Source organism: Ursus arctos, unplaced genomic scaffold, assembly GCF_023065955.2.
Source record: "Ursus arctos isolate Adak ecotype North America unplaced genomic scaffold, UrsArc2.0 scaffold_15, whole genome shotgun sequence".
Lineage (NCBI taxonomy): Eukaryota > Metazoa > Chordata > Mammalia > Carnivora > Ursidae > Ursus > Ursus arctos.
Window position 1 is genome coordinate 27,878,520 of NW_026622819.1, and position 21,501 is coordinate 27,900,020.

The 21,501-nt window shown below is 43.0% G+C and overlaps 1 protein-coding gene across 3 annotated transcripts in view; it reads left to right on the forward strand.

Moving 5' to 3' along the window:
• SLC1A3 (solute carrier family 1 member 3) overlaps window positions 1-21,501 on the forward strand; it is a 76,829-nt gene that overhangs the window by 11,325 nt on the left and 44,003 nt on the right. The window contains exon 3 of one of the 3 annotated variants that reach the window (XM_026506826.4): window positions 10,265-10,402. In XM_026506826.4, coding sequence (XP_026362611.1) covers window positions 10,265-10,402 — 138 coding nt within the window. Of the gene's footprint in view, window positions 1-10,264; window positions 10,403-10,762; window positions 10,850-11,234; window positions 11,321-21,501 lie in introns of those variants that run through there. The other 2 variants (XM_044387036.3, XM_044387035.3) reach the window with 2 other exon arrangements.

Below are 21,501 nucleotides of genomic sequence, written 5' to 3' on the forward strand. Positions count from 1 at the left end.
AGTGACTTTCTTCTCCATGGCCCAAATTAAGTAAACTCAGTGTTAAAGCAAATTAAAGCAAGATTGAGGAGAAACTAACCCAGACCCAAAGTGACTTTTTAGAAAGATCCAAGCATCTAGCAGAAATACATAGATTGGAATTCAGATTTTTTTTTTTTGCAAGTTTCGTTTTTATTTATTTAACTCATCTCTACACCCAACATGGGGTTCAAACGCATGACCGGGAGATCAAGAGTCACATGCTCTTCTGACTGAGTCAGACAGGCACCCTGAATTCAGTCAGATTAAAAAAAAAAAAAAAAAAGCCAATTATCTTTTTGCTTATTTATTTTGTTATTTTATTTATAAAATACATTTACGTTGCCCAAAATAAATTCAAAAGGATATAAATATCTTGTTACCAGTTTCTTGTGCGCCTTTAGAATTGTTTTATGAGTATAAAAAAATACATGTCTATCCCTTTTTTGCCTTTTGTATTCAAGTGCTGGCATAATATATATAGCCTGCTTTTATGCCTTACTTTTTTAACTGTGCAATATACCTTGGACATCGTGCCTTATTAGCACATCAAGAGCCCCCTCCTTCTCTCTTGGGGGTGCATTATATGGGTGTACCTTCATCTATTTAAGTAATTCCCAGTTGATGGGCACTCAGATTGTTCCTAGCATTTAGATACATTTGTTAAATGGTACAATGAATATTCCTGTACAACAGTGATTTCCCCCAGGTAAAGTGTATCTGGCGGATACATCCCCAGAATTGAAACTGCATTTACAATTTCTGCTCATTCATATCACTATTTTATGTTTTACCAGAAAGGAATGCAACAGGTCCTAATGATTGGGCATTTAAAAGACCTGTAGGTGTGGTGATGGGCACTGGGTGTTACACACAACTAATGAATCGTTGAACACTACATCAAAAACGGATGATGTATTATATATCAGCTAATTGAACAAAATAAATAAATAAATAAATAAATAAATAAATAAATAAATAAAAATTAAAAAAAAAATAAACTAAGAGACCTGTAGGATTATTTGCAAATTTAATCGCCATTTCACATAGCCTGCGTTAGTGCAGTTTTAGGAAGAAAGCACCAGGCTTTTCAGAACTCCTAGGGCTCTTCTGACAGAGTTGTCTTCTCCGAGTTGCTCGCCGAGTGGACTTGTCTGCATCAGTCCCCAGGGCTGGTTCCTCTGGGCGGCACTGGTAGAACAAGGCTGGATCAGGTATTTCCCACCTCCAGCAACAGGAAATACCAAAGGACAAAAGAATGAGCCAAGCCAGGGCCCAAATCTCTGAAGGATGTGGGAACAGAGGAGTGGGGGAGGGTTGAAAGGTTGCCTCCCACAGAGTAGCTTCTCTCCAGGAAATGCCTGGAAGTTTGGGGTGAAACCAAAGACCTGGAGCAGCAGACCCCTTGGGCAGGTAAACTCACCATTACGCCCTTGCCCTTCTTGTAAAAATAAACTACTGGAACTTCATGCACACCGGCTTCATCAGGCTTGCATGAGACCGACTTAAAAGACTTCTCCAGCCTGGGCTACAAGCTAGCCAAGTTCTAAAATAGAAACTTCTATTTGATCTCTCAAATAATTTATTGCCTACCTGCCATAATAACTGTAATGGCCAAGGTGACAAAGCATTTTCTGACGTATTAAAAAATGCTTTCCTATGCCTTCTCAAGGACTTGAGAATTCATGAGAAGAAACAAGATACATTCAGAGTAAGGCAGCTAAGATGTATAATGCTTTCAGCTTAAACTCAGAACCTTTCGCCGAGAATATTAAAGTTCAAGAGGATTTTAGATACTGCCTGTCCTGATCTATCCGTACCATTTTGTGGACAAAAAAAAAAAAAAAAAGAGAGAGAGGTCCAAAGAGGTGTCATGATTTGAAGACGTGGGCTGTGGAAATGGGCAGACCTCCGTTTGCAACCCCATTCTGCCAACATCAGTCACTGGTCCTGTCGCCCAGAACCAGCAGCTTCCTCTTTCAAGGGTTCAGTCTCCTCATTCGTAAGAGGGTAATAATTAAATGCTGCAGGTTTGATAGGAAGATTCAATCTTTAAAGTACCCACCAGCATCATTTGCTGGCAGCCTCAGGCCCAGAACCTCATCTCTGAAATCTCAGTCCATGACCTTTCTGTAGCCTCACACCCGCTCTCCTTCATACTCAAAAAAATCAAGCCTTGTGGGAGAAACAGGAATCGGGAACTATCCCTCCTCGTTTGTGATTCTAAAAACCTAAGCCCTATGAGAAATCGTGGTTCAGTTGCGATCCAGTTTCACAGATCACAAGAGAGAAATGACGGTTTGGAAGAAGGGCTGTTCCTGAGGGTAAGCTACTGAGCTCACAGAACACGGTGGGGAAGCGCACAGCACAGCGATTCCTCCAGATCCCTCCATCGGGTACACGTGTGCGCCGGCGGCTGGGCACGGCTGGGCGCGGGTCTTCTGAAAGAGAGCTAAGCCATGCGGTTCGTTCGTTCATTCAGCAACGTACTGAGCACGTGGTATGTGTGAGGAACTGTTTCAGGGGCTTAGTATATATCGCTGAACAAAAACAAATACTCAGGAAAGAAAAATCTGGATCCCTTGGAGCTTATATTCGAGGACGCAGAGACCACAATAAACAGCAAGCACAGGAAATGAGAAAATTATATCGTGTTTTGGAAGGTGGTAAGAGCTCCTGAAACAAAGCCAGCCGAGGGAGAAGAAAGTTCAGGGTAGGTTGCAGTAAGAAGGTGACACTGGAAGTAAACCTGGGAACCTCTGCGAAGGGTGTCCCAGGCAGGAAGCAGAGCCAGCACCAGGCCCCTAGAGCAGGATCATGTCTGATGGTGGAACAACAACGGGGGGGGGGGGGGGGTGAGTTCTGAATCTGGCTTAGCTGGGGAAGCAGGCCAGATGCCGCCATCACATGGCTTTGGCTTTGGCTTTTACCCCATGTGACGTGGGGAGCCGTGAGGGGACAGAGAGGAACAACACTCTGACTTGGGTTTTGAAAGTGCCCCTCTGGGTAGTATTTCGGGGGGGGGAGGGTGCTTGCTGTAGGATGGCAAAGTGGAAGCAGGGAGACCAGTTGGAAAGCTGTGCAATAGGCCCCGGCAAGAAGGAGGGTGATGTTTGAATCTTGGAGCATTCTTCCTTTATAAATTAGGGGAAAAAATGAGGCCTAGGAAAGGTCACATGAAGAGTTAAAGGCAGGCCTAGGACTACCATCCCAACATCATTCATTCGCCAAACATCTATGGAGCATCTTGTCTCTGCATGTGTCTATACCACACGAGGAGCAGCTGGATAAAGGGGCCGAAAGACCTTTGCTTGTGAGTCAGCCCCTAACTGTCCAGGGCCGCTTACTGGTTGAGTGTGGGTGGGACCCGGGACTTGCTTCTAACCAGTAGAATGTAGCAGAGATGGTGGGTTCATTCCTGCTTTTGTTCCTCATACATTGACCATTGTCGCCTTGGGACAGGATAGTGCTGGTCTTTTGTTGTTACTGTTCCTACATAAATGAAAAGCTCCCAGCTGGGGGATAGTAGTATTTTGTCACATAAAACCAGTGTGTGCGATCAGCACAAATTGTGAAATCGTCATTTTCCTTGAGCCATCTTGCATACAAGTGGATGGCAAGGGACCCTTTCTGGCTACAGATCTGCAGGCCAAGCTTATTCTGGTAGGAGTTCGAATGTCCGCTGCCTGGTTTGCAGTGTCAGTGTTAGAAGAGCTAGTTGGCTCATCCTGGGTGGACATTTGGTAGTTTTCATACTGTGGCCTCAAAACAGAAAGTCTTCCCCTCAAGATCAGTGCAACTATGACTTTTAGATTTCCTTTTGGTATCTGAGCCCTTTGGGGGGCATCCTGTCTTTTTCTGGAGAATTTTGTATGGTGAGCAATTATTCTAGAAAGCTGTGGTCTGCCAATCTGTTCATGACAGTTTGGAAATAGGGCAGGGGAACTTGAATAAAATTTTACTATTTCAAACTCCAACATTTATCAAAAGTTAGAAGTTGAATCGGTCCAAATTTTACTTCAAATTGTGCCTCATTTTTCTACTCTTAAATATTTTCTGACTTCTTAATATTTTCAGTAATTTTATCTGATTAAATATGGGCCAAATTCTTAAAAGATGTCTTTAGCTTTTAACTTGCTGTACGTGTTGGGCTTTCAAAAGGAAGCGTGTGGTGATGTGTTCTTTCTGAGGCTCTAGTGTCCACGTTGTGTCTTGGTTTAGGAAAGCGAAGTGATATTTAATCTACCAAAGAAGTGTTTGTTGTGTCGACTCTCTAGGGGAGACAGCGAACCCCCCTGAAGGACTCACTTCTTGAGCTTTTTGTATTAGGAGAACATCTTGAAACAGAAATGTGTCTTTGTTCATCGCATTCAACCAGCACAGTTCATTTTCATCACCTTCAGCGTTCCAGTTAAGATACTGACTAGATTCCAAACATCCGGTAAAATACCAAAACAGGAATGATAGAAGAAGACTGTTGACTGAGAATGTGCAATCCGAATTGAATTGTGACATCTGTCTTTTTTTTTTTTTAAAGATTTTATTTATTTATTTGACAGAGATAGAGACAGCCAGCGAGAGAGGGAACACAAGCAGGGAGAGTGGGAGAGGAAGAAGCAGGCTCCTAGCAGAGGAGCCTGATGTGGGGCTCGATCCCAGCACGCCGGGATCACGCCCTGAGCCGAAGGCAGACGCTTAACCGTTGTGCCACCCAGGCGCCCCATTGTGACATGTGTCTTATATAATGTCACCAAGGTGCACACTACAAAGGTTACTTCAGCTGTAACAGATCCCATGGGGAGGTTATTCGGATTTGTATCGTTGTTTTTGCAGAGTAATCAATAATAAAGGATCTGTTCTTTCGCACTAAAGACCTGGTGGCCATCAAGGTTTTTATTAGCTCTGCGAACCTCAATCGATGTGCTTCAAGGACGTGCAGAGTCCTCAGCTCCTCAGAGGCTGTGAGTGAGCCGCTGACCACAGTGAAGAAGGCCACCCCGCCCTGCTGCCTCTGGTTGGTCGGAAGGGCAGAGAGTGGAGGGCTCTGAGAAGTCTGTGAGGATGTTTCGGGGAAGACTTGTCTCATCACTGGGCTGTGTAATCAGAAACCTGAACTGCTTACCCCAAAAAAGCAGTCTTCGCATTCAGAGCATTTGCTCCTCTTGATTGGACGCTGGTAGCTGGCTGACCTTCCCGCCCTGGCCTCCCCTCTAATGCTGCCTGGCAGAGCAACAGCCAAAAAAATAATGTCTTTTGTTTATTCATTCAACAAATGAAGGGAAAAAAGCTGGATGTTGACTTCATTAAGGAACACCAACAAAACCTTTGCCCAACTCGGTCTCCATATGAGTTAAACTAATTTGAAATGGAACAAAAAGGCAGGCGAAATATTGTGTCCTAAAGGCTCTTTAAATTAGCCAGGAGTACAGCACAGTAGGTGAGAGTCCGGGCCCTGGAGCTGGACAGCCTGCTTGTGAAGCCCACCTCAGCCACTCACCTGGCATTGGGGAAGCAGCTGGACCCCTCTCTGCATTGACCATGGCCCAACTTGTACCAGCTGTGAGGTTTTGGCAGTTTACCTACCCTCTCAATGACTCCCGTTCTTCATCTGTGAAGTGTAGGTAATATGAATCCTGGCCTCCATGGTTCCGTGAGGCAATGTGCTCATGAGGACACAGCGTCTTGCCTGTACTTGATGACTGCTAGCCCTTGTCCTCAAACATGGGCGCCTGAAGCATGTTTTCACTCAATGTCCTTTCCAGCTTTGTTACTGATGGTTTCCAAGGATTACAATGTGTGAAGTGGGGTGAAGAGGCAAGCTATTTTAATTTATAAGTTTTATGTAAGTTTAATTAAATCATTCCATTGAAAGGAATTGGGTGGAACCCTTTTAAACAGTGACTTAGTACTGTTGACCGTAGTCATGGTCAGCATGACTTTGTACATGTGATGACCGTATTGTGAGATCCTCAACAAATAAAGGGACCTCTGATGGGTTTCAGCATGTGCTGGGTGCCTCTGGGACATCTCTAGCAGATCCAAGATTATTACTCAAGTGCCAGAGTTCAGGGTTGGAAGTGCTGAAGACCCAGGAGCCAGGCTCCTTTGAGAACTGTCCTCAGGCCCAGGCTACAAGGATATGTCTGTGTTTGAGAGGCATTAGAGTGTAGTAGAAAGCGCTCTGGGTTTTCTTTAAAATTCCCAAGTCAAGCCCTTACTAATTCGGTAGCCTTGAGCAAGTTAACTAGCTTCTGAGCATCAATCGATGTATTTATTTTTAAAAAATAGACGTGACACTATCTACCTCATAAAGTTGTGATGAGGATCAGGCCACCATTGCTCCCATTAAGGGCTCAATAAATACTCCCCTTCCCAACATCATCTCCTCTGTCCTAGGAGTAGAAATGGCTCACTTGGTAAACCCAGAGATAGTAGACAGACCAAAGCTTAGTCAGGGGCAGAACTGATTGAAAGAGTATTGGCAATGTGCTGTCACTCTAAACAACTCTTCTCTTCAAAGCTTTTGACCTGAAACTGTCCCTTATGAAGAAATAAATGGTGACTCCTATCTGCTATCCCTGCTATAAAGAAGAGCTTTAAGAAAATCGGGGTTCCATATCGGATAATGTAAAGAAACTGAGACGTTCTAGACTAGCTGATGCCAGGACTACGCTTCCAAGCAAGAAGCCTGTTGACTGGAAGAACAGAAGAAAAATATCATCACCTCTTGAGACTTTGCCCCCTGGCTGTATTTCTGCTGCTCTGTTAGATATCTACCTGATGGACTGGGGTTAAGAGACATCATTTACCCACTGCCTGGGACTCAGTGAGCTAGCCTACTTTCCCGCTTTGCACCTAGATGAAGATTGGTGGCACTGGATAAATGTGGTATTTGATGGGGGGGGAGAGGAGAGAGAGTACATAGAGCTCCCAGGGAGAGAGAGTCTGGATACAGCTGGTGTGGCTGTAGAGAGAAGAATACAGTCAGTGTTGGCAAGAGTCAGACCTTGGGAAATGGGATCTGATGCACCTAGTATTTAGAAAGATTAATCCCTTCCTTCATCGACATTGACTTGTCTCTTGCTCCTAGAACCTGTATCATTGGCTGAGCAGCTGTTCTACCATTTTCTTCTAAATGATACCTTAACTCATTCAAATTTCTTAACTTCAATTTAATAACTAACTTCTAGACTAGCCAGGATCCTACCCATTCTTGGAAACAGTGTGTTGTATTTGAAAAAATACATTTCTAATAACAAACAGCCAACTTAGAAATGAACTTATAAAACCAAGACTGGTCTTTAATTATTATTTGGGAGATACCTGAAATTCCTAATATTTTGACATGGTCAAATTCCAGATGACCAAAATGAGTTTCTAGAGTTTATTGTGCACATTTTATACTTAAATGACAAGTGTTTAAATGCAGTTAAATAAAGTTCTGAAAACAATCAATTCCAGTGAAATTGATTGGAAGTAAAGTAAGGTTTATAAATATTTATTTACTTACTTATTATAAGATTAAGCAGTTATTTCAGTGTGACTTGGTCTTATTTGAACAGGCAGGAAAGAGCTAGATATTACCAGTGCCTTTTATAATTCCTGTGTGCTGTTGATGGTGCTGTGTGGAATAATGCGCACTGAAAATTAGAATTCAGTGCCTTACCCCAAACCAAGTTCCGGGAAGATTAAAACTTCAAAATTTTAAAACAAAGCCAGCAAACAATGAAAGCAGGAAAAATGAATTAAAGATTTATCAAACTTGGGAGGAGAGAAATTAAAGTGTATAACTCTTGAAGAAATCACCTAATAAAAAAGGTGTGCAGACCTTATTTTATAAAAATGCAAAACACCTTTGTATTTTAGAATAATAATAAATGGCCAGCAAATCAGAAAAATAGAGCAGATATTTTACACATAGGCAAAGGGTAATTATCTTTATTATGCAAGGAATTTATAACCAAATACATAGCACACACACATAAACTCCTCAACTATTAGGATTTAGTAAATGCTTGGAGAATATACAATTAGGAGAAATGGTTGACCTCAATAGATGTTAAGTAAATTGAAAAGAAATAAAAAATATGTACAATTTACTCATCACATTCACAAGTTGTTTAAACAATTTTTATGAAAATTCTCTCAGCTGCTAGAGGTAGAGATAATACTAAAGCCTTCTCACTCACTAACAAAGCATTAAACTGAGGGGCCAACCCACTGGGAAAACAATTGATAACGTCAATCAAAGTCATCATGGTCTTCAATGCACGGGTTTCCTTTCTCTAAACTGCACTAAAAAAATATTCCTAGTTACAAAACGGGTGCATTCATCGTGGTGTTCTTCATAAAAGTGAAAAAATGCCAACCAACCTAACTGTTCAATGACAAAGGAAGTATTAAGTAAATTTGGTTCAACCATTGGATTCGATATCATGAGGCTAAAAGCGATGCTTATGGTGACTGTATATGGAAAAGGATATTCTGTGTGATTTCCCTATATTTAGCTCTATGAGAACATTCTGAAAAGAAACTCACAGACACACTAACAGTGGTTGTTTGGCTCTACGAGAGAGGTAGGAAGTCGGTGAGGGGGTCAAGAGTGTCAGCTCTGAGTCCAAGTGCCTGGGTTTCAATCCTAGCTCCGTCACTTGAGTCGCTTTGTGACTTGGGTATTGAGTAGCTGTTGGAATCTGGCAAGTTCGAAGTTCTCCGTGATTAGATTTCTCCGTCTGTACATTGGTGGTGAAGAAGGACCTACTTCCAGGGGTTTTTGTGAGGACTAAATATACCAACACAAGTAAAGCACTGACAGCGCTTGGCGTCTGGCAGAAGCTCGGTGAGCGTTAGCGATATGCTGTTTAGTGTAGAACCAACACGGGCAGGCTTTTGCCTCTCTCTCCTGTGTTTTCCAGATCACCTTTTCTCGCTTGAACGTAGGATCATTGCATTGGGAAAACGCGATAAACATTTTCCTGAAGGCCCTGCAAACTGGATCAGCCAGATTTTCTAGTCACACAGATTGAGACTCTTACTTGGAATATCACGTATATAATCAGAGCATGGATACTTCGTGGTTGCTGAGACCCAAGAAATGAAATTGGAGTTGCTGTGACAACTGAAATGAACTTTGTGCCTCATTTCTTAAGAGAAGAAGCCCATTTCATAAGAAGTTAGGATGATTCGGTTTCCTTAAAGAACTGTTTGCTTCCCTTAGAAAAACTTACGTCTACCCAGTATTCTCTCCCCGTCCCCAACCTCTAGCTTCTAGATAACTCAGTATTTCTCTATAACTCACATGTTTTAGTAATAGCAGGACAGAGTTTTTGAAAATACTTACAATACTGGAATAAGTAAGTTTTCTTGGGCAAGGAAAGTAAATTAGGGAAAGGGGGGAGGGGGTACATTTATTCAATGTGTCTGTTGATTTCCGAGCACTTCAGAAGCTATCGTGCATAATTTAATTTACAGATAAAGTTATTTTTTAAAATATATTTTAAAGTTCCAGGAGCAGAAGGAAAATTAAGGGGAAAATTGCATTCTCCTTCTCTTACTCCTCCCTAAGTTTTCAGGGAAAATTTTTGGAAAAAAGTCTCTGCTCATTTTGGAGCCTCCTTTTGCCAGCAACTAACAAGGCCGTACAATACAGTTGCCAAGGTAATATCAAGACCATGTAGACAGAAAGCATGGTGTGTAGACAGAAAGCATGGTGTGCAGACAGGGAGATGATGCAAATGGATTAACAGTGTGAACAAGAGGAATTTTTTTAATTGGAAAAAAATAAAATGACACTACCCTTTGTAAGTGGTTATGTTAGCAGTCCTAACATCTGTTGTTACAAAGGAAATTCATCATAAGGGCTTTTTTTTCCCCCCTATATGCCTTATTCATGGATACATGATTTGTCTCCCAGTTATGCCCCTATCTTTGTAACTCTGTACTAAGCCGTGTCAAAATGGGTTCTACTGCATTCAAGTTAGACAAAGAAATTTTTCATTTGCTGAAGCCAGTAACATTTTTTCTCTAAGTCCTACTGAAAGCCCTGGATTCAGCCAGACCCTTCCAGACTACAACCGAAGAGACAGGCATACCCCTAGCTCTTAAAGCAGCACAAATATTTACTGCTTAAATAAATGTACACTTGTCTGACAGGAGTGACCACCAGCCAAATAGTTCCTCATTTCCCTAGGACTGTGACTTCGGTTTTTAAAAAAACTCAGCTTTTCTCCTTTTTTCCCCCCTCCAGGTACAATCCTTGGGTTTACCCTCCGACCGTACAAAATGAGCTACCGGGAAGTCAAGTATTTCTCTTTTCCTGGGGAGCTTCTGATGAGGATGCTGCAGATGCTGGTGTTACCGCTGATCATCTCCAGTCTTGTTACAGGTACCATACGCGGTTTGTGTTTTTTTTAAGTGTGCTTATTGCAAAAGATCGCTTAGAAAAGCAAACGCTTTAGGTTTCTGCTGGATGCATGCTCTGTTCTAGAAAAAAAAAAAAAGTCCCTTCAGAATGATGGAAAGGAGGCTTTAGTAATGCATGAATGATTATAACTCTCGTATTTTACCAATCACAAGAGGAAACGGATTTAAACCACCACGTAATCTGGTCTGCCTCACTACGAAAGAGGCACCCCGCTAAACACTACACACCCAGCCTTCTCTGACCACAGCGATGCAGTTGACAACAGCGTACAACAGGTCTGTTTTCTCACCCTCTTATCCCACCCAGATAACATCTGGTTGGACAGCCTATTAGCTATTGATGCAAGAATGCTTGTTCTCAGAGCCGCCAGGACTTGAGCGGGAGCCTTCTTGGAAGCCTCATCGAGAGGTAATGCCCACAACACACTCACCAACTCTGCTGCCACCAACACTTGATCTTTTCCTGGTGAACCCGCATGATTTCGTTTCCTTCTCCAGTTGTCCCCCACCCCCGTTAACCTTTTACGCTGGTGGGAGAATGGGGAGGGGGCGGGAGATTTCCCCATCTGGCTGTTTTGTCCATCGACACTTGGATTTGCAGCGAGCGGGGGCTCTGCAGGGTAGGATCTGTTCTCTGTGACTCTCCGCTGGCAGTTGACGCCTGCACGGGAGATGCTTCAAGAGTCGTTTGTACGTGTGACTGGTGAATTCCAACAGAGCCAAGAAGTTGCAAAAAAAAAAAAAAAAGAAGTTATTATACATTCCTTCCTGCCCACTCTTCTCTTTCCCCACAGCACATCTCTGACATGAAGAAAGAATGTCCATAGACACTGTCCCAGCAGGATGGTTTCTGGGTTTGTAGCTAAAACCCAGAACTCAGGTACTATTGACCTTGTTCTCTTTTCCACCCTTGGCTCACTGTCCCTCCTTGGGCACATCAGTCCACCTCTGTGTGAGCTGGCTCTGAGCATCTTCTCCCCTCCCAGGGATTCTCAAGGATATTTATAATCTCTGTTCAAGATCTATGTGTAGTAAGAACTTCATAGCACAACTCGAAAGTCATGGGGCAAGATTCTGAGGACTGCATGCCTGGGAGGGCTAGCCTTACTTGGACAGGAACTGTGTCAGCTTTCCCCGGTGCCTCGCGGATCTCTGCTGGCTTCCACTTGTTCAGGTCTTTAAACAAGTGATTGCCTGTACAGGAGTCTCCCATTGGAGGAGGAAGTGCCCATAAAACAATCATGTAGGCAGGATGATTGAGGTGCTTGTTTCTGAAGTGACCTGGCCCATTGCTGACCAGGGGTAATCTTAGCAGCCCCAGCTCTTAACTCAGAAGCTAGATGAATGCTGATGTGAGCTGACATTCTCATTTTATTATCCATGTATTGACATTTTTCTGGGAAGCAAGTTCTTGCAGTGGCACCGAGAGGGCAGAACGCACGCACATGTGTCATTTTACGTAGTGGAGCAGGGCATCCCTCTTCCCCATCCCTACTGGCTGACATCTGACTTGTGTCGCTGCGGTCTTCCTGGATGGAAACTTAAGGGGTTCTGGATTCCTTTATACTGTCTCTCCAAGGGTGGGACCAGGGTTTAGAGGTTTCTGCTTTCTGGTAATTGTGCTAAAACCCACTGTGTCACTCATTCTAAGAAGAAAGCCCTCATTCGGTACAACTAGAGAAAATATTACTTCCCCTTAGTAGCAATCCTACTTAACAGTTACCTCAAAGTGGATTTTCGTGATGTTTTCTAATACTTAGCACAGCAACTTTATTGAAGGAATACGAGCTTTCACTGAGTAATTTTACAGGAAAAAAAACCCCACACCATGATGCAATCCCTTCACATGGTTGAAAAGAAATTTGTGGGTAAACCGTGGAAGAACTAGCAACATTTATAATATTGAAAGGAATTATAAGCTGCAAGCAACCAATATTAAATGAACTTTTAAAATGTAACCTAATTGCAAGTTGGGGGATGCTGCCACTTGGGACCATGGAAAGAGTCTCAGCCCTTTTCTGGGACTGTGTTAAGACAAGGGACATAATTTAGTTTGCTAAAGATCTTCTTAAGGTGTTAACCTCATAGCAGTAATTTCCAAGCTGTGTAGTATTTTGGATACTTATGATCAATTACGATGAATGATTGATTGAATAAGACTTTCCTTCAGGGTTTTAAATACAGTGATTCCAAACCGAAAAGGGGGCCAGGCTGTATGACCCAATGGGAATGGGGAGGGGGATCTTCTGCAAATTGCATGCATCCCTGGAGGACCCCCCGTGTGTGTTGGGAGACGCTAGAGAATGTGGATAAAGTGTCGGAGAATGTGTTGCCTAGGGAGGGAACAAAGTCAGGGCCATTATTTTAGAATGGAAAAGCAAACTCAAATGCCTCCCGTGGCCAAGCAGGTGATGATTATGTATGAAGCTGCCCTTTCAGGCTACCTTTGTTTTCTTACTTTGATAGAGCCATGGATACACAGAAATAGTTTTCTTTGACAGAAGTAACAGGGACAAGCGTGATAAGTGTGGAAAGTGATCCAGCTGCAGAATAGTGTAGACAAGACGAAATTTTTGCCATGTGTCAACCGAGACCCAAATGTGATTTTTTCAAGAGTCCAAAAATCTAAAAAATTTTAAGAACCTCCAGATTGTTCAGTGTCGATAAAATTAACAGAACAGAACACTGCAAGGCAAACAAAGCTCGTCTGCAGGCCAAACCAACTCCTGAGCTGCCAGTACAGGAACTCGGGTTTGAACGTCAGTGCTACTCATTGTAAGATGCACTGCTAAGGGTGCGCCATAGAGCAGTCACTGGGTTTCCCTTACGGCCGCCTTCAACTGTTGACGGTCCCTTGCCAAAACTCCACTCGCCATGGTATTACTGAACATTTATCGCCACCTAAACAAATAGCGATTGGAAGACTTCTCCTGCCCATCTTCTGGGTATAACCACGTTGTGTCAGATCTGTGCTGAACTTCCCTGCACCCGACAGGAATACCAGAATCAAAACTCGGGGCTCATGCTCCCCTAGAAATATTTCCCGGCGGGAAAATATTTGACAGGCTCAATGCTTCCACGTCAAAAGTCCCAGAGTTTCTACACACATTGAAATGCACGAAGCCCTTATTGCATTTGTTGGATTAGGTGCTCTGTTTTAAAAGTTTATGTACATTTAATTGTGTTAAATCCTATTTAAACTCAGAAATCTAAGTTAGGTTTTCATACTTGAAACATCCATGTTTGTGAATTGGGGCTCTAAAGCGCCAGTAAGCCATTTTCTCCTCTTCCCAAATTTGAAATTCCAATCTTGCCGAATACCCTTGGTGTGTATTAGCATTCCAGAGCTGCCAGAGAGAAGCTGGGAGCAAGTCTAACGGCTGGATTTGTACTCAAGTACCTGTGTTTTTGAACAAGAAGAGTAAGTCTGTGCCAACACACCACACAATAAAATAGAGGTTTGGCGCCAATTTCTATTGACTTGGTCAGCATAGGCAGACCAACTAGGTGTTTCATGCCAGAAATATGAGTTGGTTTGGCTGGCTTAGCCTGATTAAATTTGCTAGATAATAATTAAACTCCATTTCAGGTTGTGCTTTGTAGACATAACTATCACCTCCTCCTCCATCTTTTCAGAAAACTAGTACTTTCTTCTTTTCTCATCTAAATGTGCATTCCTCTGTGATCTCTTCCCTCAAACTGTGTCTCCAGCTTGCTTGAAGTGGGGAGCAACACTTGACCAACGATCTCTGTGGAGTTGGGTATAGTGTAAGTAAAAGGGGAGTTGGGGGGGAATGCCAACAGCAATAAAGTGGGAGCTGTGTCTGGGGCCCATGGTAGGGCACTCTGGAATTGAGGTTATAAGATGGATGAAGTTTATCTTTTAACATTCACTCATTCATTAACAGCTATTTTCTGAGCTCTTACTATGTCAGACACTGAGCTAGGCACAAGAGATATATGAACACAAAGATATGGTCCCCAAGAGGATGTATGTTGGGTGGAAAGGGAGAGCTACCCTGCATCTCTGAAATCACAACAATATTTTAAGCAAATCCTGATTCCAGCTACGAGGGAGTAAGGCTGGTCCTCTGTTAGGTGACCTGTGTTAGGTGACCACAGGCTGAACTCCTCTGAGCTACTGGTTTGTTGCAGCTGATACAACAGCTGGCCCAAACCAAGCCAGTATGAGCAGAGGGTTGGGTCCAGGTCGGTGTCCCAATCCCGGCATGTGACATCTGGAGCACTAGGTTCAGTTCTGGGAGTGAGGTACAGGGAGGGCAACCAGGGCAACAAGAAAGACATTTAATTGATTTTAGGAACATGATCCTAAATCTGACTTTCTGAGTCATGGCATCTCCATCCCAAAGGTATGTGGCTACCATCCCTATTCTCATTTACTTAAAGTGTTCTTGAAATCAACATACTTTTCTTCCAATGCTTTAAATCATTACAGAACATTCCTGTTACTTGTCTTGTGAAATTACAACGTAATAAAATTCCAGATTGCTACTATTGCCTGCCAAAGGTTTTGAGAGCCTGAGATTTGTGCTCTCATTGTTTAAAAAGGTGCCTGGTGGGGGAAGGGGGTGGCGTTAATGAGGTGTTAAATGCATTTAGTACCATAGTAAGACTTGTCTTTTCTGTAATACAAGGACTGAAAGAGAATTGAAAAGAATGACTTTCTCACTGTGGGAGTTAATGTTAATTAAGGAGGGGTTTCTGTCCCACCAGAATAGATGTATGCCACTGTATTTACTCCGCTGTGGAAGCACTACTCTGGTCCAGCCAGCCTCCGGTATCTCCTCCGAGTCACTGTCCAGCTTCTGCCTAAACAGTCCCCAGGACAAAAGATCTTTAGAACCCATTTGCCCTTAGAAATCTAAGAATTCTATTTATATCCAAAATCAAACAAGTATTTTTATCCAGAAAAACAGACTGTACTTCCTCCTCCATGTGACAAGCTCTGTGACATGTCACATATTCCTTGGGCAGCCTCCTCCCCAATCTATTGACCAATGCAGTTGGTGGAACATAGAATTTAACCATCTTTAAGGCCAATAAGGGCTCTTTTGCCAGAGGAAAAAAAAGTACAATAAATGTTGTACCTCAAAGTCTATCCCTCCGGCTTCGGAAAAACGGCAGTTACAATAAGAATAACCTAAAGGTTTGTCATTTCTTTTAACATGAGAGGGCAAACAGTGAGCTAGACAATTCCTAATCGATTACTTGGACGTATAAAGGGCTTATTAAGGGCTTGCAAAAATGAAAGCCAAAATCACTTAAGAAAAATTTAATAGCTTAAACTATTGATTGTCATGGCTCTGGGGTATAGCTAAAGCCTACTTGAAATACTCCAGGCATTTATGTATGAGAAAAGGGACTGTAGATTTCTCTGTTTTCCCCATGCATACATTTTACAGAAGAAACAAAAGTGTCTGTCTTAGGTGGGGAGGAGATTCTTTGGGCCTCCCTTTCATTCTCTGTAACAGGAAGGTGATAACAGTACCTGGGTCTTGGGTACCTAAATTGTGAGGGTTTATGCCTGGCACGTAGCATGTGCTCAGTTAGTGGAAGCTTTTGGCCATCACAGTAACATCAGTAGGAGCTGTCCTGGTGGTCCGCTTTGTATAAAGGCAAGTTCTAGAGCGAGAGGACGCCGCTTCCATTGAGAGGCATGGCACGAAGCGTCCAGACTGCACATGTCTCCTGTGTGTGATCCTCGCCGCGATCACTTTCCCATTGAAGGTAAATTTAAGAAACCATGAAGTTAATCGAGTAACAACAAGGGAGCCAGAGAGAATTCCTTCCTCACCACTGGATGGGATTGGTTTCTGCCCTCCAGCATGGGAAGTGATTACCTTATCCCAGCTGCACAATTCTAAATATTTTCATTGGTTATACAACAGTCTTTCCTGAGAAACTCAGGCCCAGTGTGTGGCACCCCAGAATCCACAGGGCCCCGGGTTCCCCATGCTGTGAGCAGAGCCTTCCCCGCAAACCAAAACTTGAGACAAACTGAGTCTCTGTCTCAACACGCATACAGTCTTTGTGGTGCCCTGGAAACAAGCCAGCCAGAAAGAAGCTTCAGCCCAGCTCATTTAAGGCCAACAGGCTGGTCCTGCTTTATTTTCTCTCTAGAGCTGCTCAGAAACGTGGAAGGGGAGGCAGGGAATGTCCATTTAGAGAAGGAGGGGGTAGGATATAATGGGAAGACCCATCTGTGGGGTAGAGATCATCTGGCTTTTTTTTTTTCTTTTCTGCATCATACTGAAAGGAAATCTGGGTAATTATTTTTTAATTTTTATTTTTAAAAATTTTAGTGATTTCGGGGTTTTGTTGAAATGTAGACAAAATCATTTAAGTCTAGCTATCTCAGAAGAAGTCTACCTTTCTGTTACAGACAACTTCATTCAGTAAACATGTGTAGAGACTTTAAACATGCCAGCCACTTTCCTAGCATCTGAGGATACCACAACGAGGAAGACAAGGTCCCTGACCTCAAGGAGTTCCAAGTCGGGTTGGGAGACAGGCCTGAGATGGCAGTATGACAGGGAGTGGTGACCCAGGCAGGATGAGCCCAGGGGGAAACAAAGGACACAAGGAGCAATGCGACCATCCGTCTTCCGGACTCTCCAGTGTTCAGGAAACTAGTGCTCCCTAGCAGGAAACAACTCTGTTAGCGGGAGAGAAGGAGCATCTCTTGGGGTTGTTCTCATTGTTTTCCTCACACCTGACTCTTCCTCATTAAGTGTAGTAAGAGCCAGGGGTGGGGCCCTGCGAGTTTCCCAGCAGAAATCACCCCCTCGCCCCGCCCCCCAGGAATATGGCCTCACGAATGTTAAGTCTGAGAGGAGAGTCTCCTGACAGGGTTTCGACCACAGAAACTTTCCTTTCAGGAGGGGAGCCAGGAGACTTGAGGCTCTCCTAGCTGGAAGGCCCGCTGAGGTGATACAGTGCAGCCTGGCACCAGCGGGAATCCCTCCACACCCCTGGAAGGTGGCTGTCAGCGGCCGCCTGAACATTCCACTCTCAGATGCTCCAAACTGTTGAGAAGTCCGTCTCCTGTAAGGTCCTCCCAGTGGTCCTAATTGTGCCATATGGAGCAGTGAAGGATGACAGTTTTTCGAGTGATGCAAAGGCCACCTAAACACAAGCTGAGTATCCCAGGGCCCTTCACCACCCTGGTTTCCCTCCCCTGTACTCCACTCCCAGAATTGAACCCAGTGCTCCAGATGTCACATGACGGGGTAGGGACACTGACCTGGACCCAACCCTCTGCTCACACGGGCTGGGTTTGGGCCAGCTGTCGTATCAGCTGCAACAAACTATTGGCCGAGATGAGTCCAGCCTGTGGTCACCTACCCCTCAGAACTGAATGTTTCTGGAAACATGTTTGTGGTAAAAATGGAACAGTTCTTGAGTTGGAAGATCAGAGGCCACAGGTTCAAGGCTCTTTGTCAGAAGCAACTTTCCAGAAAGTTGCAGGCTTGGGCCTGCGTGAGTTGGGAACTCTTATCTGTAAATTGCAGAAGCTTCAAGTTAGCCTGTGGTTTCGATCAGTTCTGGTTGGTAGGAAGTTTTTGAAAGCTTCCTTAAAAAAATTAAAAAGAAATTTTAAAAGCTTCCTGTAAAATTAAATCACTCTCTAAGAAAAAGAAATTCTCCCCCTTACATTACCAATTTGATAATTTCCTTCAAACCACTGTAGGACTATAGGTCTGTTGGGGGGTGTTGGGAATAGATGTTTTTCTTCTGTTGATGCCATGATGGCTTCCTGGAGAGTAAGTTACCTGAGGAATTCTGACTGGAGATTTATGCTCAAGGACTGGAAGTGGTGGGTGAGGGCGGGGGATGGGGTGCTTCTATAGTTAGACAGCATCTTCCGCACCACTCACTTCTGGAGTTCACATTCTCAGAGTCTATACTGTCCCATTCAGGTTAATTACACTACATGGGACGTAGTGCCCACGCATCACCCCTCCCCCGCAAATTCTTCACTTAATTGGTCTGAAATGCGGCTTGGGAATTGATGTTTCTCTCTAGCTCTCCAGATGATTTTACTGTGCACCAGGGTTAAGGACTACCACTTTATAGTTTTTCTAGACTCGTTCTTTGGGAGTATGACCACTCAGGTCAGGTTCTTACGAGTTCAGATACCCGGTCTTCCAGGAAGCTTTCTCTGGCTTTTCTCTAGCCCCTACTAATGCATGCTCCCAAAGGCACAGCATTATTCATTCCATAGGATTTTAGTTAAAATCATTTAAATAAAATGAGTGCTTACCATTTGTATGAGCAAAACATATAGAAATACATAGAGCAAACCATGAAAGTACTCCCAAACACAGAGACGCTCAGTCTCTTGATTCTGATTTGAATGGACTTTTGCTAGGAGAACTACTTACCCTGAAAACGTTTGGCTACCTCTGTCCGTTATAAAACACTTGTCTGGGGACGCCTGGGGACACCTGGGTGGCTCAGTTGGTTAGGCGTCCGACTCTTGACTTAAGCTCAGGTCATGATCTCAGGGTGGTGAGACTGAGTTGGGCGTGGAGTCTACTTGTCCCTCTCCCTCTGCTCCTCCCCTCGCTCTCACTCGCTCTCTTTCACTCTTTCTCTCTCTCGCAAATAAATAAAAATCTTTTAAATAAATAAGTAAATAGACTTGTCTGTGTCCCAGAAAGCCAAGAGAAAAGATGCCAGAGTGTCTACCAACAGAAAGACACATACGCATGCATGTACGCACGTACCCAGAGAGTGAGAGAGAGAGAGAGAGAGAGAGTTTGTATAGCCAGACAAGGCTTTCTGTGACAGTGTCATGGATTGTACGTCTCCAGGCATGTTAAGTACCCCGTCATCCCTTTGTTCCGTGTTTAGAGAACATCTCATAAGAAGCAGAAAGAAGATTTTGGGGTGGTATTACTTTCTGCTGGAGGATTGATCTGCTGGTGGATGGTTCTGCTGGAATAATCCAGCCAGTTTTGAATCTGGGTAGAATCTGGATTTTAGGTTTTAAGCTTCTTTTTAGCTTCCTCAGGAAGATGATGTTTGCCTGATTATGGCAGATCCCCAGGCTGTAAGCCAGTGCACAGTGTAAGAGTGTTTTCAAATGTTCCTTCCTGAACTTCCTCATGTGGGGAAAGAGGTTTTGCCATCTGTGTATTTATTTATTTATTTATTTATTTATTTATTTATTTTCAACAATTGCTTGAGTTTCTACCCGAGCTGTCTTCAGAGGAATGAAAATTCCCCTAAATTACTAAGGGGGTTTCCTTTCACAGGGTGTTGGAGGAAAGTGGCCAGTTTCTGAGTTTTTTGATTCAGGAGACAAGCAAACAAGTCAGGAGGAGCTGTTGGCTAATGTTTCAGAAAGTGTTCCATAAGATCCACATGACTATTGGTCTCCTAGATCCAGCCTGCTAAAACAACATCCATATTACTAGAACTTACCAGTACTTTCTGGCAAAAATATCTGTATGTATACATACACAGTCTTGTTTCATCTGTAGTATCCCTGGGACTCCTCCCCGACCTACACTCTGTCCCACTACTGGATGATTTTGAAGCAAATGCCAGATATTTCATTACAGAAAAGCAAAGGGAACATAAGATAGGCATAATATTTTAAGATGATTTTAACATGTTTAATGTTTCTTTAATGTCCTACGCCGCCCAACAACACATACACACATACCCCAAGAGCTGTCAATCACTTGAAGAAAGTTTTGTCAACCAAGCACTTTACTTTCTTTCCATTTAGGATACAAACTCCTGTACCAGTGCTTTACATTGATTACCGAACTCTTCTGCAGCCAGAGCAGGTCTTTAGTAGGGGATGATGCAATAGGTGTTTATGCTATGAAATTTGGGGGCACAATGTTCATTACAGCAAGGGTGTGTGTATGTGCACACATAGCTTTGTATATTCGTTCTTTTTTCCAAGGTCCTTCTAACTCAAGAAAGTCTGTCAGTGCCTCAACTGTTGGTAACTCTTTTAATTTACAACTTCCAGAATTTGTTCCTGTACTAGATTATTTCTAGGTAAGCTATAATACGAATGCAATGTTCTCAAGGGTGTGTGTGCTAAGAGGTGAAGTTTCATTATTTTAAAGCTATCTACCAAAAAGCATGTCACAAAAGATTCCCAAATTTAAGAAAAAAAAATCCTTAATATCAGTACACCTGACCTACACACTAAGTATTTAAGAAAAAATGGAAACATTAGTGCTTCTATACTGGAACCTTGCCATGTTTTTTTAATTTTATAATTGAGTTTGGGAGTCTTATCTTGGGATGTATGCTTAATGACATATCTGCAAGCATTCCTTTTTGGCAAGGATCCCAAGCACAGTTTTAGAGCCAGGCAATGTAGTAGTTCTTAATCATATTTAGAAATAACAAACTGAAAATGCATAACACTTTTATGGGTACGTTAAAATGTTTACATATTAAATTCTGTGTGATATAGGAGCACATTGACTGTAAGACAGTATGGCTCTCATGCAATGTAAGGGCAAAACTGTAAACATATTTCCATGTATAAGCTATTAACCTAAGCATGATTGGCAATTTTAACTTCTCTAATACCATTTAGGTATAGTATTTCATAGTTTTCAAGCCCTTTTATCTGCTAGCATTCAGTTCAGTAGAAGTCAAGAAAGCCATAAGAAAAATTTATGGTGGGGGCGCCTGAGTGCCTTAGTTAATTAAGTTCCAGCTCTTGATTTCAGCTCAGGCCATGATCTCAGGATCATGAGATCGATCCCCAGGTGGGACTCTACGCTGGGCATGAAGCCTGCTTAAGATTCTCTCTCCCTCTCCCTCTGCCCTTCCCCAAATCTGCGCGCACTCCCTCTCTTTCTAAAGAAAAGAAAAGAAAAAAATTCACGGTGGACAAATTTTAAACTGAGAGAATTCGATCTATTGACTTTATTCATCACTTTTCCCTCTGAATTGAGTACCCAGTATCCTTTGATTTTAGCCGAAAACATTTGGGTTTAGCTTAACAGAACACAGATGTTCAATGGGAACATGGCTTGAAAGTCTCCATAACTTCCTATT